Source organism: Zootoca vivipara, chromosome 13 (assembly GCF_965207765.1).
Source record: "Zootoca vivipara chromosome 13, rZooViv2.hap1.1, whole genome shotgun sequence".
Classification (NCBI taxonomy): Eukaryota; Metazoa; Chordata; class Lepidosauria; order Squamata; family Lacertidae; genus Zootoca; species Zootoca vivipara.
In genome coordinates, this window is record NC_142596.1 from 37,865,290 (window position 1) to 37,883,720 (window position 18,431).

The 18,431-nt window shown below is 43.6% G+C and overlaps 2 protein-coding genes across 4 annotated transcripts in view; one reads left to right on the plus strand and one right to left on the minus strand.

Moving 5' to 3' along the window:
* NUBP2 (NUBP iron-sulfur cluster assembly factor 2, cytosolic) overlaps positions 1-2,694 on the minus strand; it is a 16,396-nt gene extending 13,702 nt beyond the window's left edge. Inside the window, exon 1 of the mRNA XM_035130717.3 lies at positions 2,642-2,694. Coding sequence (XP_034986608.2) covers positions 2,642-2,660 — 19 coding nt within the window. The 5' untranslated portion in view covers positions 2,661-2,694. The remainder of the gene's footprint in view (positions 1-2,641) is intronic.
* Positions 1-18,163, plus strand: part of SPSB3 (splA/ryanodine receptor domain and SOCS box containing 3) — a 20,470-nt gene extending 2,307 nt beyond the window's left edge. The window contains exons 1-7 of one of the 3 annotated variants that reach the window (XM_035130715.3): positions 2,852-3,208; positions 9,665-9,813; positions 11,527-11,704; positions 12,286-12,473; positions 14,197-14,299; positions 15,629-15,754; positions 16,576-18,163. In XM_035130715.3, the coding sequence (XP_034986606.1) occupies positions 3,142-3,208; positions 9,665-9,813; positions 11,527-11,704; positions 12,286-12,473; positions 14,197-14,299; positions 15,629-15,754; positions 16,576-16,919 (1,155 nt within the window). In that variant the 5' untranslated portion in view covers positions 2,852-3,141 and the 3' untranslated portion in view covers positions 16,920-18,163. Of the gene's footprint in view, positions 1-2,851; positions 3,433-9,664; positions 9,814-11,526; positions 11,705-12,285; positions 12,474-14,196; positions 14,300-15,628; positions 15,755-16,575 lie in introns of those variants that run through there. The other 2 variants (XM_035130716.3, XM_088656552.1) reach the window with 2 other exon arrangements.
* Positions 18,164-18,431: the final 268 nt, after the last annotated feature.

The window sequence follows — 18,431 nt, forward strand, 5'->3', positions numbered from 1 at the left end:
GGGAAAGCTTGATTATTTAAATTTTATTTCTATATGCTTTATTTCATTATGACTAATAGTTATAAAAACCAAAAGTGGAAACTGAAATAATGATAGTTTTCATAGTATGTTATTTGTTGGGTTTTAATTAAGTTGGGTTTTTATTGATTTATCCCCCCCCCCCAAATCTCTCAACTTATTTGTTATCTAATGTCCATTTCCCATATCATATACCACAATGTCCTAAACTGAACTGACTTGGAATACTGTGCCCTGCATTTAACAGAATAATAGAATAAAACAATGACAGGCAGGATCAACTAATTCCTCTTTGGTCCCCATCCTCCTCCCTGCTGAGTTCTACAATAGCAACATGGAGATCAAGGCTGAGGAAGCTGACTAGCAGTGCTGTCCACCTGGGCTGGTTACATGTAAGAAGGCAGGGGTACTGTGGGCTGTTTGACAGCAGACAGAGTTTGGCAGGGCAGATCCCCATTTGTCCCTCCACAGTGTACAATGCAAGGCCTAAGCTTCTGAAAAGCACTGCACGCCAAAGGCAAGTCCTTCTGCCAACATTCAAATCTTGCATTCATAGGTGCTAACTTGAACAAAATATTGGGGGGGGGTCCTGCCCTGCCCACTCCCCCAGCCTGCACTTCTCCCCCCACCCCACACACTTCTGCAGAGCACACCTTCCTCTGCTGTACACAACTGGACACTGGCCTCTCTTTCTCCCATCCTGATACAAGAACCTTTTGTAAATAATTTTTATTGGATACTTTAAATGTTTTAAGACATGACATTTCAATAGCATGCACTTACTGAATTAAGGACTTACAATTTAAAGCATTGAAAATTGTTCAGATTAATTTTAGCACATGTGAAGTATATGTCAGGGTGGGGAACCTTTGCCCCCCCCCATCATCCCTAACCATCAGTCATTTTGGTGAGGGCTGGTGGGAGTTGGGAGTGCACCAACCTCTGGAGGCCATAGGTTCCTAACCACTGGTATATGTGCTTTGGGACAGTCACCAAAAAGCAAATTAGTCCAATCTAGTATCCATGGGGTCACGAAGAGTCGGACACAACTAAACGACTAAACAACAACAACAGTATTAGTGTTCAGTTTTCAATGCCAAGTGTATTGGTATTAATTATGCAGTAAAATTTGGCGTGGAAAACATGGCAGTAAGAAATTAACTATATCACATAGCTTTGCTGGATATATGTGCATTGTTGTTAGTAAACACATACAGATGCAGTCAAATAATGAGACACGGGGGAGCTCTTAAAATCCAAGTGATCTGACCTGCTACATGGTAGTACTCAATGTCAATCTCGTCATGGCAATTACCAGCTGAGAACAAGGCAAGTTAACAACCTAGTGCTCAGTTATAAAGGCACCTTCAGAAATAAATAGGTGAAACACAGGCCAACTTGAATATTGTGCCTGAACAAGCAAAATGATAAAGGAGATTGTGAGTGCAGTGTTCATGGAAAGATGGTTGAAGCAACTGTGCTAGCAGGGCTGCAAAAACTCTGGGGAAAGGAGCATAGCTGCCAAGTTATCCCCTTTTTTAAGGGATTTTCCCTTATGCTGAATAGGCTTCCTCGCGAGAAAAGGGAAAACTTGGCAGCTATGGAAAGGAGAGATGGGAAGCAGAGAGACTCTCCAGATGTTGCTGAACTACAACTCCCATCATCCATGGTCATTGGCTATGCTTGCTGGGGCTGATGTGAGTTGGAAGTTTAGCAACGTCTGGAGGGCCAACTGTTTCTCACACACCAAATCAACAGGAAGTTGAATATGAACCATAACTCTTCATTTTATATGTGGCTCTGAAACGAGGAAAATGCACAGTGGCAACTTTGATCAGTGGTAGAGTAAGCTGTCCTGCCAGGCTTCCTTCCGCCCGCCTTGGGAAAATAGGTAATAAAGCCTCTTGTTGTACACAGTCTACCTGAGAAGCTCAGCATGTGAAGAGGTTTGAGCTGGAACTTTCACCACTTTGTAACTAAGCTAAGTTGTATTGCCTGTGCAACTTTTCTGACTGATGTATGGAAATGCACATGAACCTGATCTTTGAAGAGTTTTTAAAAAACTTACCAAACATGTAGTCTTCTTCTTATGCTGGGGTAAGAGGGAAACTTTAGCAAGAAACTTTTAAAGGGGACATTTTAGAACTCACTTGGAGAGACATAACAATAACAATAATTTATTTATATCCTGCCCATCTGGCTGGGTTTCGCCACATATTTTAAAGATCTAACAACCTGTATTTCCCTGCTTTACTTTGCTGTATATTTAGTGGCTTTAAACCTCTGCTGGGGTTTTCTCATTGAAGAGCACTTGCTCCAAACTTGGATCTTAGCACATCCCCCACCCCTCTCTCTTTTGCACCAGCACAACTGTCATTAGCCTCAACTAAGGAAGAAAGCTGTAATCCAGCAACGTCTGGAGGGCAGGTTTAACATCATTGCTCTTATTTCTTTGGGAAAAGTTCCTGTGGTTTAACAGCAGATAGTCATCTGACAAGCGCAGTTTATCCCATTGTTGTTGAACATCTGCTTCTCCACAGATGTCAAAAAGTACAAGAAGCCTAGTTAACATCCAATCACCTTCCCCAACGACTATGCCTTAAAAAGCCCATCAATCACTCACCCTCTGTGGCTTCCTCCATGTTGCTTCAGCAATTCCTCACCACTTCCGACTTCGTCAGGTGATTGACATGTACCTTGACGAATGAACAGACAACTGGGAGTTGCTTTGCCCGTCCTCTCTCGAGTGACATCAATCTTGACCAATGAAGCGGCAGCTGGGGGACCACGTTGCCCGCCTTTGTTCCGTCCAAGACTGAGTGACGTAAACTTTAACCAATAGAAGGTCACCAGGGACTCTTCGGCTGCCTCACGTCCTATGAGGCAGCACTCCTCTTCCTTCTCTGCCAATTATATCTCGGAGACCGCCTTCTCTCTCTTTTTTTTAATTGATTCAGAAAATCTCCACCGCCTTGTTCAAGAGGGAGGAACTGGGTTTGCCCCCCTTAAGCCTATGAGATGGAAAAGGGTCCCTGGCGTCATCACGCCGGACTTACTGCGCGTGCGACTTGAGCGCTATGCCGGGCGCTGAGCAAGGGAAGCGTCCAATCAGAAGACAGGAAGATGATGCCGTTCCCCCGCCCTCTCCCTTTCGTTGGGGGCGGGAGGAGCAAGAGGAGGAGTGACGCAGGTAGGAAACGGACGTGGAGGGAGGGGAGGGAGCCGAGCCGAGCCGCCAATGGGCGCGGCCGAGGTGGGCGCGCGCAGCGTGGATTGTTTATATCTCGCCTGTGGGAAGGAGGCCGGGGTGCGGCGCCTGCTGATGTGGAGCGGAGGGAGGCGCGCTCGCTCGCTTGCTTCTGAGGGGCCGGGAGAGGAGGAGGAGGGGAGCGGCTCTGTGGCTGGACGGCTGAGGTAGGCCATGGCGGGTGTTCGCGGCTGAGGAGAACGGGGCGTATGTGTATGTATGGGGGGGCGGTGCGAGGTAAGCCCAACCTGCGGCCTACAGCTCGGTTGAGAAAGAACTTCTGAGGCCACTAGCGGACCGTTGGCCAGTTGCTGGCGGGACCCCTCCCAGTGGCTGCTGGGAGTTCTCGCAAAGGACGCTGGGTAAAGTTGGACACTGGTCTCATTGACCCGACCCGCCCCCAACTTACGAGGCATTTATTGGGCGCTTGGCCGAGAGGCAGTGAGTCAGTGCAAGAATTATAGAATTGTACAGTTGGAGGGGGGAGACCTTAAAGTTCATCTAGTCCAGTGGTCGGCAAACCACATCACAACTCTTTAAAAGTGTAATTCTGTACGGTTGAGATGGAGAACCTTTAGCCCCGCAGATCATGTTGGACTCCAAACTCCCATCAGCCCCAGCTAGTACTGTATAGTCAAAGATCATGGGAGCTGGAGTCCAGCAATATCTGGAGGGCCACAGATCCCCCAGCCCTGCAGTAAGTAGGAGGATCCTTTTTGCCACACACCCATACACTATGTCAGCCTCTAGAGGTGCCTGCAAGGTACTCTTTTTCTATTTGGTTGGTCCTTTCTGGCTACTCTGTTTGTAGTGTGTTTTTCTTGGGTTGTTTATCTCTTATAAGTAATTCACTTTATTATGTGTACCATGTTCTACCCATAGCCTTTTAAGAACAATTTTCATGAGATTAAGAATACAAAAAAAGAGTACATATGAAAAGCTAAACACTGCTCTAAAAAGCAGTGATCTAAAATACAATGCACATACACATCTTGAAAACCAGTAGTTTGCTTGATTTCGTATTTTCTTAACTTGCATTTACCGGTCTATGTAAGCTACTTTGAGGCACTTTAGAAAGGTGCATAGAAATATTTTTAGTGAAATTAAAAAAAATAAAAATACAGGTTGGTTAGGCGTTTGGTGAAAGGAACCAGAGTATGTGTACTTTGTAAATGTAAGATGTCAGTGGGCCATGTGCATTTTAGTCCAAAAGAAAAAAGAGAGAGATCATGTGAGACTGTAGTCTGCCTTCTTAGGGCTTTATGTATGCTTGTGCCAATTGCGGGTGGCAAATTAAATCAAAAGTTTATTGCATTAGCCATATAGCCATAGCACATGTAAAAGATCAAACAGGCAACTGTCGCACAACAACATAGAATACAACCAATACAATTATAACGTTAAATATAAAATCCAGCTGAATGCGACTGGTAGGGTAAAAGGCAAAGCAAGACGTGTCGACTGTGAGTATAACAGGAATTTACATAGGACTAGGGCTGGGCAAGTTAGCCAAAAAGGTGGCCCTGAGTTTCAGGGCCTGTAAAATGTAGATGGCCACATTGCGTGAAACCAAGGGGTTGGCGTCCACCAATAAGTACTTGCAAGGTTATACATTATGCTGCATTTAGAGGGATAATGTGTACTTGTAATATGTTTAAGTACAGTGGTACCTTGGTTTACGAACTTAATCTGTTCTGGAAGTCCATTCTGAAACCGAAACCATTCTTAACCCGAGGCGCGCTTTCCCTTATGAGGCCTCCTGCCGCCGGTGCCCTTCCACCATTTGGATTCCGTTCTTAGACAGAGGTAAAGTTCTCAAAGTGGGACACTATTTCCAGTTTTGCGGAGTTTGTAAACTAAATCATTCTTAAACAGGACTGTTCTTAAACCGAGGTACCACTGTAGTAGGTGGAAGGGGGCTTTGGGTGCCATATGGATGTAGGGGAGGAGATGCTGTAGATAAACAGGAGTTTTCTTGTGTATGTGGGGAAAGGAAACTGTTGTGGGAGGGGTGAATGTAGGTACAATTGCCCCAGTTTTGAGGAATGTGGATGGAGGGGGATTGGAAAGTCGTATTATGTGAGCAGCAGTTACCTTTGGGTATGGACAGTTTTTGAGGCTTTACTGTTAAGTTTTACTTTAAATCTGCAAGGCACTGTTGTACAGCCTCTCATGGGGATCTGAAACACAGCAGCCGTGCCTCACAGGACGTGTCTGAATTAAGAGAGACCCCATACTGAATGCAGCAGCAGTTGTGTTTGCAGTGAGTGCATAGCTGCAAATGCATCAAGCAGGACTCATAAATATAGGTGCATCTGGTATCCACAGTTTTGTTGGGGCTACCAGAAGCATGAATGTGGGTATTGGGTCAGGCACCTGTATTTCGTTTTGTACTTAAGAATTTCCTGTGCCAAATATTAGCACATCTGAAATGCATATGCGGTAATTGTTGCATATAATGTGGTTCTGTTCTTGGAGAGCCTGGTTTCACAATGGATTCATGACAAATGGTGGGACTTGAACTAGGATAAAATCCCAACTCTATATGGACAACATAGTTCATTCTATCCTGTGGGGCTGAATTACCTGTGTGCTTTGGCTCACCTCTGTGATAGCATTCTGTCTTGAGGCAGTGCAGTACAGTTGCATATAAAGTTGGATTGGGATCAGAGAGACCTGCTTCAAATCCCTGCTTAGTTAAGGTTAGTGGCTTCCAGGGTGACTTTCATATGTGTCTCCTTGTCCTTTATGTGCTGAGATACAGAGAAGATGCAAATTTAATTACTGATCGGGCACATAATTTAAATGTGATTTTCTACCTGTGTGTGTTAGAAAGTAAGTGATGCAAAGTCGCTTCTGCTTTATGGGATATCATTGCCATCTTTGAGTAGTGACGGTTGTCATTACATACTATGTGACCTTTTCTTTCCACTTGATAGTTTAATGCTGTGATTATTTAATACTATTTATTAAAGAAATAAAAGTTAGGATACTTTTATGCAAGAGTATATCTAAGAAGAAAACTGATAATTGATTATGAATTCATAATTGATAACTTTGTTCTATGGTCACATTACATAGTGCTTACTGAGTCTTGTGGGTGCTTTAGGAGCCTAGCCTTTCCTTTAGCTTTCTGGGACTGTAAGCTGGTGATAACCACTCCTCTGTTACATATGAGAGTCACTCTGGTTACAGCCATCTAGACTTCCTCTTTTTCTAGCTAGTGTGGATTGTAACTCTGTATGCCTCAGCCAGTGGTTTTCAGTCAGTGTGCCATGGCACCCCGGGGTGCCTTGAATGATGGTCAGGGGTGCCACAGGCAACACTGACCTCTGCCCCTCTTTCTTTCCTTCCCTCCCTCCTTTCATGCCCTCTTGCGTCTCTGCCTCCCAAAGGCTTGTGTGGCTGTTTGTTGCAGCAGCCCTGGCTACAAGCTCCTCAGGCAAATGGTGCCTCTGGAGCTGGCCAGAAGGGTGCTGGTTGCCAGAAGCTGAGGCAGCCTCAAAAATGGGTGAGGGGCTGCTGGCTCTGCAGGCAAGGGGTGATGTAGTTGGTCAAGGGAGCCGTGGACTCAAAAAGGTTGAAAACCTTTGGCCTAAGCATATATTATATGAATGCATGTTTGCTGTTGAATCAGTGCACTGCTTTCTGGCCCTAGTGGATTTTGCACTGGAACACTCTCCTTATGGCATCATTATAGGCTCATTCTACAGTGGAAGGAAGCAATCCTCTTTTTTTTAAACAGTTAAAGGATCTGCCTTTGCTTCAGTGCTCTTGATTTTCCCCAGCTGTGTCTTGGTGTGTTTTCAGTTTGTTTTCTGTTCATGCTCCTCTTTATCCCATACTTAGCTTGTTATAGCTGCTCCTTTGAGTGTAAAGTTCATTTGGAGTAATCTTTTTCCTCACAAGGCAGCTCAGTTGTTGACCTGCTGAGCTGCCTGGAGTGGCTCATTTGATCACTGAGCCAAGTGGCCTTAATCGCATTATGCCTATCCTGGTGTTCTTTACATGATGCCTGGGTTGGGCAGTTCTGAAATAGGGGCCGTTAGATGAATGCTTATCTTCTGGGGCACCTTTCAGGACCTCTTCCTGCAAAGTCATTGCAAAACATTTGGATTGTAAGAGCCCTGCTGAATAAAGTATCTAAATGACAACCTCTTTTCTTGCATACCCCCTTGGAAGCTCAGATGGGCACTATTTCCCCCCTGTAATGGCAACAACAACAACAACAATTTGCTTACTTTATATAGCTGCCCCATAGCAGAAGTATTATAGGAAGCCAGATAGTGGTTGGACTAGAACCTGGGAGGTCAGGGTTCAAATCCCCACTCAATCATAAAGCTTGTAGAGATTAACTGAGGGGGGTGAGCCATGTGCTCCTTGGAGAAAATGGTGGGATATAAATGCAATAAATAAGCTCTTCTGCTTTTCTTAAGAAAACTGGAGGGGCCAGCCAGATGGAGATGTCATTCACCAACCTGGCATCCAGAGATCTCTATGTGGTCACAACTGGACCTGTGCCAGTAGCAAAACATGCCTGGCACCTCGCTAATTTCTAACACTGCTTATCCACTGTGCTTGTCTTGGGTTGTTGTTTAGTCGTTTAGTCGTGTCCGACTCTTCGTGACCCCATGGACCAGAGCACGCCAGGCACTCCTGTCTTCCACTGCCTCCCACAGTTTTGGTCAGACTCCTGTTCGTGGTTTCAAGAACACTGTCCAACCATCTTGTCCTCTGTCGTCCCCTTCTCCTTGTGCCCTCAATCTTTCCCAACATCAGGGTCTTTTCCAAGGATTCTTCTCTTCTCATGAGGTGGCCAAAGTACTGGAGCCTCAGATTCAGGATCTGTCTTTCCAGTGAGCACTCAGGGCTGATTTCCTTAAGAATGGACAGGTTTGATCTTCTTGCAGTCCATGGGACTCTCAAGAGTCTCCTCCAGCACCATAATTCATAATTGTCTTGGGTATTGTGCCTCAATAAAGCACTTAATTTATCTGTTACAATATAGAGTCAGTGGTCCTTATTTCTGGTTTAGCCTTGGGGTGCAGTTTTAACCCTGATTTTCATAAACTCCTGTAGCCTGGGGGTGAATAATAGGGCAGGAAGGCTTTGGTCACATGTAAGCAAGTACTGTAAGTATTGCCTGTTGGGAGATGTTTCAAAACATTAAGTTTGTGGCCTGTAACTTCTCTGTATACAGTAGAATGATTGGAATCAGCTGCAGTGTAGCAAATATGTATTTGGTTAAAACTCTTGATATTTACATAAAGGAGGATAAGGAAGGTTCTTGCTGGTCTCTACTGTTGGATATCTCTCGTTTTCAGTGAAATATTTTCACTTGTACTGTACTGTATCCTCTTCTTGACTGCAGTGTCCACCCCATCTCCAAAGTAGTATACAGCACTATATTGATTTGTCCAGAGAGCTTAGGGAAACACACATGGTCATTTGCCCCCCTCAGTAGATCAGACTTGAAAGCACGACTTGCTCAAGGTCATCTGAGGAGATTCCCAGTGAAGTGAGGATTTGGACTTGGTTTTCAATGATCTTAGTCATTGTACAATGCTTCCATTATGAAAACTCGCAATTTAAAAAATCAAACTTTAAAAACATAAAACAAATGGACTCAAGAAAGAGGCCATGGTAGGGCGGATGGGAACTGGGAAGAGAAGTGGAAAACTATATGAAATGACATTTTCAAAGTCTGAACTGCGGGGGTGGGGGTGCGGGAGAGAGTACATACATGACTGCTGTGATGGATAAGTGAATCTGTCTAAGACTTAGAGTGCCTGATATGATATTCTCTTTCTGCCTTCCTCCTCTCTCCAGGCTCTCATGCCTCCTTCTCTGTTCAGGCTCTTTTATAATATGTAGCTATTTGCTCTCATATGGTCTGTATTATGCATTTGTACAGAATTATTCCGATAGTTATTAATTCCAGGGTTGAAAAATTGGTTTTAAGGCATCACTAGTACAGCAGATTACCTTTGTTTCTGTTGACTTCCCCTAGCATTTTTGTTGTTGCTACATTTCCCTCCTCCCTGCAAAAAACTCAGAGTTGTGCATATGTTTCCTTGCAGCAGTTCTGCGAGAGGTTTACGTCTGCAAGACAATGACTGCCCTAGAATCAGTAAGCTTTATGGATGAGTGGGGATTTGACCACAGATCTTCCCTGTATACTGCATATAGCTGCTTACTATCCCTTCTCTTCATTTACTTTGCCTTTCTTCATTAGATTATAAGCCTGCAGGCAGGGCCTGGACATCACTTAATACATGTTAAAGGCTATAAATAATAAACAATAAACAATTTCTGTCTGAAGGAAGGATTCTTGTTCTTGTTTGGTTAATAGCAAAGTAGGAAGGGTTGGCTTGAACGACATCTCTCCTTGCTTTCCAGATTACCTCTCCAAACACGCCATGGCACGCCGTATGCGCAACAGCAGAGCCTGGCACTATGTCCTGAGTGGAGTACGCCGTGATGCAGATTCAAGGACAGTAGCAGTGCCCTCTGGATCCCTTAGCTGGTCGTCTGATTCTGATGGGCAGGTATGATAGTGCAGAACAGCCTTCTTAAGACCCAGTGCCATCTGGATAGTTGATTGTTTGTCTGAGTGGGAAAATCGACTGTTGGCATGTGTTTTGGATTTTTGACTAGTAATAGCTTTGCCCAATGAGCTAAACTTTCATGAGCACTGAATCCATAAACATAGCAGGGAGCTTAAATTTATCTACATTCCATTTTTTTCTCATCTGGGTGAGAGAAGTAAGTTGGCACTATTCCCGCTCCCACTCCCACCGGAATTGAATTAAACCAGCATGTGTGGTAAACCACATGAAAGTTTATTTTGTGCTAGATGGAGTCTGTTTACTTCATCCGTTGATGTTTTCAGATTTGGGTGCACCCAGAGCTTGGTTGCAGAGTGTATGTTCTTTTTGTTCACAATACTCAGATTCAGCTGAGATCTCCATTTGAGAAGTACTTGAATAACAAAGCAGGGAAGGAACATGGCCTGAGCCCCCAGCTAGTTTATTTAATAAAATTATTCCTTGTGTTTATATACAGGTGATGACCACTTTGAGCGCATTCAACTGATGCGCGACCACTGACATGTGGATTGTTTTGGACTAGGAAGAGGGTAGAATGGGCGTGAAGGGGTGGGACGGGCTTCTGTGTGCTCTGCCAATGTGCAGGGGGGGGGCAGGAATGCAACCCCTGTGCAAATTGGTGTTTGCCTGTACCACCTTTGTATTAAGGCTTCCAAGGCGGTTTACAATTTTAAAGTACTAAGATGTAGGAAAAAACATGTAAAATTGGGAGTGGGGGCAGTCTGACTGGAGTAGGCTCTGATGTCGTCTGTACCTGCCTCCCTCACACCCCTCTTTCTCCTCAAAGGAGCAGGCTGATGTTTGAAAATCGAGGTTTGAAATTGCACTGCTGTAGGGTAAGGCTGAACCACTAAGAGGGACTACTGACTGTTTTGTAACCAAAACAAACTGGGAAGTTAGTTAAAAGCACACAAGACTCAGTGCAAAGAGTGTAGGTTAAGGAAGTAACAGTGCAATCTTATACATGCCTATTTAGAAGTCCCATCGAGTTTAGTGCAACTTAGTCCCATGTAAGTGGGTATGGGGATGCAGCCTAAAGCAATAAAAGACCATCCCTACTTGATTTTATGCTATGGTATCCTGCTACACTCTCCAGCCAGTCTTTTTAAGAGCTAAACTTTCCTCACTAAAGCAGTGTATGGCTTCCAATAGTCACTAGTATCAATGGGTCTCTTACCTTTTGTCAATTCCCCAGAGGAAGAAAGTATAAGAGCTAAAGGAAGGTGGAGTGAGAGAGACAACAGAAAAGCCTGCAGTTCTTCCTACTCTCTGGGTTTTTATATAGATAAGCAGGTGTCATATCGGCGTCTCTTGCCATATTATTGTGGCTGCTGCTTCTGCTTCGCTCCCGAATGATCAGTTGAGAGTGTGCAGCTTCAACAGAGGCTACACAGAGCTAAGCTCTTCCACTTCAGTCACACTTCAGTAATTCTTTTCAGTAATCTTTAAAGTCTGGCAAGGATTCATTTATACCAGTGAAATTGGACAACATTGACTTCAGAGAGTATATGTAAAAATAAAAAGAACTTAGCTTAAAAATAGCATTTCTGTTGAGAAGAGAAATCCATGGGAATGGAAAAAGACGGGTTGGTTCTGAGCATTTTTTTTAATGAAAGAGCATTCTAATAGTTTGTTTTTCTTTCTTCTGGGCAGCACAGCGACTCTGATTCAGAGCCAGAATTTCCTTCTCTTTTGCCTTCCATACCCACAGCAATCCCTGTAACTGGAGAGTCGTACTGTAACTGTGAAAACCAGAATGAAGCTCCATTCTGCTCTAATGTGCACACTATTCACCGGATCAAAGACTGTCAGTGTGGAGAGGAGGATGAATGTAAGGAAACTTTTTAAAAATCTCATACGAGTTAGGGATGTGTTTGAACATGACATAGATGTGCAGGGGGAGAATAATGATTGGATCTATGACTCCCATCGGCCATGCTGGTTGGGCCTGATGGGAGTTTGACTCCAGCAACATCTGGAAGGTCATAAGTTTCTCAACCCTGCTCCATTTCTGATCTTTCTCCACAGGGCCTTTGGAGAACTTAAAATATCAGTTAAGAAGGGTAGGCAGAAATATTTTCACATGCCCAGAACCCCTCTCTCTGACATGCTTGTTTTCTATGTGGAGAGATTTCTTGAAATTGATTACTTTGTTCCATATTATACCACATTCAAAAGCAACAAATCATGGAGGAAAATCTTAAATACTGTAACTTAAATACAGGGGCATTAGGTCCTGAGAGTGTTTACATGCAGCCTAAATTGGTTCAGTCCAGACACAGGTTTACTACTTCATTTCTCTTCATTTATAATAACTCTTCATTTGTGTTGAAGTGCAGCTTGAGTTGGGTGGTTGAGATCCAATAACATTTGTGTTTTTGAAAGTATACCATCTCCCCTGCTATCGTTTAGATTTTGACTGGGTATGGGATGACCTGAACAAATCCACTGCAACATTGTTGACCTGCGATGACCGTAAGGTGAACTTCCACATGGACTACAGCTGTGGCACTGCTGCAGTCCGGGGAAACAAGGAGCTAGCAGAAGGGCAACACTTCTGGGAAATCAAGATGACCTCACCCGTCTATGGCACTGACATGGTACATTGAATGATGATGTTTAGGTGCTGCAGGGGGCAGCTAAACAAAACTGGATGATTCATTGATAGCAGTACACTAAGTGTATTCTTTTAAAATATTTTTCTCCTGCTTTTTCAGCTGAAAGCAGCAAGCAGCCAGCAGCCAACATTAAGTGTAGCTTGAATTAATAAATGGCACATCAATAAAACACATCAAAATGAGAACCAGAAAACAGGCCAGAAGCATGTAAAGCATCAGTCAGGCTATGGGACTGGTGTATTAAAAAGATTTTCAAATGGCATCAGAACATAGCCAATATTGGATCCAAGCCGTTTTCCTAGGAGTTCTGTAACTCGGGCCCCAGCTTTGACTTGTTATTGCTGTGCTTTGCAATTGAGTAGAGATGCCATTTATGAAAACTGGCATATTGTATGGTGAAGTCCAGTGGGGACACCATGATCTGCATAATCTTAGTAACCTTAGGTGACCACATCAATGTACAGCTGTGTCTTTAACCATCAAATAGCCCTCAGATATGGTGCTTTCATATCATTGCTTGCTTCACTATGAGGCTGGAGGGTTCCATGCACTCCCAGAATGCTTGCTTGGGGGCTGCTGGAAAGGAGCCATAGCTCAGTGTTTACATGCTAGAGACCCAAAACTGAATCTCTGTTACCCTCTTCAGCTAAAATAATAAGGTAGTGGGTGAGGGGGAGCCCTTGACCTCAGATCCTAGAAAGCTGCTGTCAGTCAAAGTACATAGTACATATCTGACTAGATCAGGTATGGGGAACCTTTGGCTCTAGATGTTGCTGAACGGTAACCCCCCATAATATTTGGCCATGCTTGCTGGGGTTGATGGGAGTTGGAGTCCAACAATATCTAGAAGGCCAAAGGTTCCCTAATTTTGGGCTAGATGAACAAGTAGTCTGACCTGATAGAACACACATGACTTGCTTATCCATATCCATTCGAATAAACCGTTCCATCTTAAAACCAAAGATTTCCTTAGTAATGTCTTTGCCTTTGCTGCAGGCATATATGGAACATTAGAAATTGAAATGTTTCGGGGTGGTACCGTATTTTCCATTAGAGTTGTAGGTTTGTGCAATTGCTTAAATTCAATTATCTGTTGCTATCCTTAGTGATCTTACTTTTGCTGATGTCATAGGTCTACATAACCAATAAAATGCTATGCAATTAATTGGATGATACTGTGCTGTGACACACATTATGTGAAATAAAATCATGCAGGTCAACACAGCATGTCAGATTGATGTACTACTGATGTCGGTCTGCAAGAGTTGAGTATAGCAGAGCTCAAACATGGGCCAGAAACCAGAATGCAGGAGAGGGTAATTATGTAATATGTATTTGTGAACTGTCCAGATGCATTAACGAGGTTGAATTTTATTAAATGATATTAAAAATGCATAGTGCTAGACAACTGAACAGTAAATAGTTTAATTCTCTCAACGTATTCTTTATCTAAACTAGTGGGAATGCATGTTGGTTTAGAAAGTAGGGAGTATGAATGATTTCCCCCACCCAAAGTGATTGTTGAACCTGAAATGTTCTCTGTAGTAGTGGAGCAGAATCAGTGGGTCTGAAGGCTAAATAAAAGGCTTACATTAGTAAATGCTCAGGTGATTGCTTAGGTGGCTCCATGATTTATGTAGTGTTTGTCCTTTTGTTTGTGTGCCTGCCCTCTTCTCCCCATTCCTAATTTTCTGTCCACATCTAGATGGTGGGAATTGGGACATCAGATGTGAATCTGGACAAGTACCGCCACACGTTTTGTAGCTTGCTGGGCAAAGATGAAGATAGCTGGGGCCTCTCATATACAGGTAATGGCAGCAAAGAAAATAATTAATGGGATGAAGGAGAAATGTGAAGGTTTGCCAGTAATTGGAGGTGGCTCACAGATTGAGCCATCAGAGTTAATTGCTTAAAGTTGTGCTCCTTTAGATGTGTTTGGACTCTAAACTCCCATCATCGCCAGCCACAGACAGCATGGTTAATGTCCATGGGTGATGTGAGTTCTAGTCTTAACAACATCTGGAGGACTACAGGTTAGTTAGCCCTGACTGAGAACATGAATGTATAAATTCTCCCTTACAAAGGAAGTAAGAGACCATGATAGACTAAAGGAGTTGGACAAGTCATGCTGAGCAAAGGGGTTATATAGTTCATGTATTTGTAACACTAAACAAAAAGTGAAATGACCGGCTTCTGAAGGGGGGAGGTATTTATGCATTTGAAGCCTAATGCCAGCAGGCAGGTGTGCAGCTGGCATGCCAGCATATGGGGATGGACTAGTGCATGTGGCAGGTGCATTTTAATGGGCTGCATGTGCATGGGAAGCCTGCACAGGTAAGGGCTTTTTCTTGTGGCTCACATCCTGTATAAATTATCCTTGGAGTACAGGCTAGAGAGCCAAAATACAGGCTAGCTTCCAGAAGTTCAAAGTTTATATTAACATCTTATTCTGTGCATCCCTATTTTATAGGTTATCAGAACTTGCACATGTAATTAAAATGACACCTTCAAACTTGCAAGTGTTGGCTTACCACTTACGTGTTTTGGACTGCTGCATGTGTAAACTTACTTGCTACTATAAACAAAATGGCTTGGGCCAAAATTTGGCTAGTGAAAAAGCCAAGTATTCAGCTGGTGGTTAAAATGTTAGTATTAATATTTTAAAAGTACATCAGAGTATGTCCCTGTACTGAGAAGATTGCAGTCTCAAACATGGCACTGAGGTGTCAACAAAGGCAGGAAACTGGTGAGGGTGAACCTGGGTGTGTACTTTCCTTTGGTTACAGTAGCGGACGATGCCAAAGGCTTCATGGAATTAGTGGTGACATCTCACAGGTGTTCTGGGAGGCAGTTCTAGGCATGAGGGCCATCAAGGGAGCGAGGGAAGATTTGATTTGTTTGAAGGAGCACAGCCAATTTTGTTCTTGCACCCAAGTGTTTTGGCATCAAGTTTTTGTGAGGACTTGAATTAATGGATCAAGACAGACAGATTCACTGACTTTCTGACAAGCAGTCGGAGGCTTGCCCATGTATAATTGATAAAGAACTAGGAAATAACTGTCTTAAGAAAAAGTAGGAATACACAGGATGAGTCTACAGTGTATATTGTTTAATTGTGGCTTCCAATTGCCCTCTAGGACTCCTCCACCACAAGGGAGACAGAACCAACTTCTCGACAAGGTTTGGCCAAGGCTCCATTATTGGAGTGCACCTGGACACCTGGCATGGGACTCTCACCTTTTTCAAAAACAGGAAATGCATAGGTAAGACCAAGAGATCCAGAACAGGTTTAAGCTGCCCAAACTTTGGCACAATTGAAAGGTGTAGTCCAGTTTTGAGATGAGGGGGAATGTTGGAAGAAGGTGCAACTAAGCAGGAGGGAGTTATTGCTAGATAGGATCACTGAAGTGTGAGATCTAAAGTTTAAACTTTAAGGGACGGCCTCTCAAAATATCTGCATGCTGTGTGTCCCTGCTACACTCAAATTACAATCTTCTCATGTGTAAAGATGTCAGAGGGCCTAGTTCAGGTATCCCCAAACTGCGGCCCTCCAGGTGTTTTGGCCTACAACTCCCATGATCCCTACCTAAGAGGACCAGTGGTCAGGGATGATGGGAATTGTAGTCCAAAACATCTGGAGGGCCGAAGTTTGGGGATGCTTGGCCTAGTTGTTAGTGCTGCCTGAGCCTCCCAAGTTTTTGACTATTGAAAGGCTGTTTGGTACTAGTAAAATGTAGCATAAACCAGAAGTATATGCATGTAAGCCAGCTTTGGCCTTCACATCAGCATAACTACGACAAGTGTATGGCATCATGTAGCAGCATGACTGGTGCCTAGACAGTTTTCTTGATCGTGCCCAGAGACAAAGAGAACAGAATCACAAGTTGCTGCTGTTTTCATTGACGCTTAAGTCCAAAATTGAAGTTTTCTCTGTAAGACTATCAAGGGATGGAGTGCCCTGCTCCCCAAATCCTTACAGTGCCCTAGCCAATGGCTGAGAGATTATAGCTTGTAGTGTGCCTCCCCCCCCTATCTCTGTGACCATGTGTTGATCTCGGGCCTCCTTTTTGTTATTTCCATCCAGGAGTAGCTGCCACCAAACTTCAGAACAAGAGATTCTACCCCATGGTATGCTCAACGGCCGCTAAGAGCAGCATGAAAGTAATCCGCTCTTGTGGCAGCCACACCTCCCTGCAGTACCTTTGCTGTTTCCGTCTCCGCCAGCTGCTTCCTGAATATGTGGATACACTCGATGTTCTGCCCCTCCCCCCTGGACTGAAGCAAATTCTGCACAACAAACTGGGCTGGGTGCTGAGCATGAACTGTGGCTCGATTCAGCCACCCTCCCCCACCTCAGGAAGTGATTCAGATAGCTCTTGCAGTTCAGATGCTGAGGAATGCCAGCGAAAGAGATGCAGGAGGACATAAAACTTTCTTTGAAGGCCATGTCTTGAAGGATGAGGGTTTTTCCTCACTGTCTTTATAAGGGTGGTTCAAGCTGGCTCCTTAATGAGCAGAAAGATTCCCCCACTCTTTCTAGTGAAATCTTGGAACTCAACAAGTGTTTCCTGCTTTGGAAGAGACCTACCTTCAGGAGGCAAGCCATTCCTGTAGTTTGATTACCCCCGTTTGCCTCCTGCTCATAAACTACAGTTGCCAAGTTTTCTGGAAGAGTCTCTGAACCTTGAGACATACAGCAGCCAAACAGGACAAGGAACACTTTCCTCCCAACAACCCAATGAATGAGACTCAATTTATGATGAAAACAGAGAAGCCAATGTACTGTGTTGGTTGGCCACTTGCAAGTAATGCCTCTGGGACACAGAAACAGCCATCTTTATCAATATAAAAAGGGCTCTTAATCTCTTGTGTGTTTTTCAGTGCTTTGGCACAGACAGCTCTGGCGCAAAATTAACTTGCTAGACTGTCTCTGTAAGTGAACTCATGTGAGCCTTGCAGCTTTAATTGCTTTGCATGTCTACCCGCTGCTTCTCCTGTATTGAACTATATGAAAACATAATTAAAATACAAGCTGCATTGAATTATGAGGGTTGAACACGGGCATAAGTGACTAATGGTTCTGTTTCTACTACTGCTGTGGGACTTTGCATCTCAAGGTTCCTTGGTGACATGGCTCAGCCAATACCAAACCATTGTTTGGCATTAAGTGCATGACCTGCACACTCAAATCTCAATCTTTGTTTTCACAAATCATAGATTGCCGTTGCCTTTGAACTGGGCACATAATGGTTTTATTTTGGGATGCTTGTGTCCCACCCTTTAATACACAGGGTGGCTTATGATTGTACCAAACCAAACATGAGATTTAAAAGCATGTTGAAAACACTGAAAGCAGGGTAAGAACCTCATGGAGATAAAAGATGGTATAGCTCGGGTGATTTGGTAATGCCAGACTTGCATAAACTACTTTGTTTTCTAAACTGGAGTCTATTTTGTTAACTAAAATCTTGTTGCCTGCCTTCTAGACCATTTGCTAAATAATGACTAGAGTGGGGTATGTGGACATAGTTAGAATTAAAGAAAAGTGTGCCTTTGAGCACCATATGAACTGAGTTTACATTCCTGTCACATAAAGATCTCCTATTGGGCTTCTTCCAAGCTTTATTTGTTGCTGCATCCTAATTTACTAATTAAATGCTCTTTTGCTGCTATTGTTGGGAGTTGAAAATTTGCTGCCTTACTGCATATCAGTCACAAAGCTATCTCTTGCCCTTCACCAAATGGTCTCAGGGCAAGTTACATAAATTACCGCAATTTAAAATAAAGGATTAATTAAAACTGCAAAAACTAAACAATCACACGAGCAGCAAAATAACAGGAGAGTAAACATCCACTCACCCAAGTGTTGTAAGTAGAGGAATGTCTTGACAACATGATGGTGTCATGAGTCCTTGAGCATATTGCACAACCTGGGGGCAT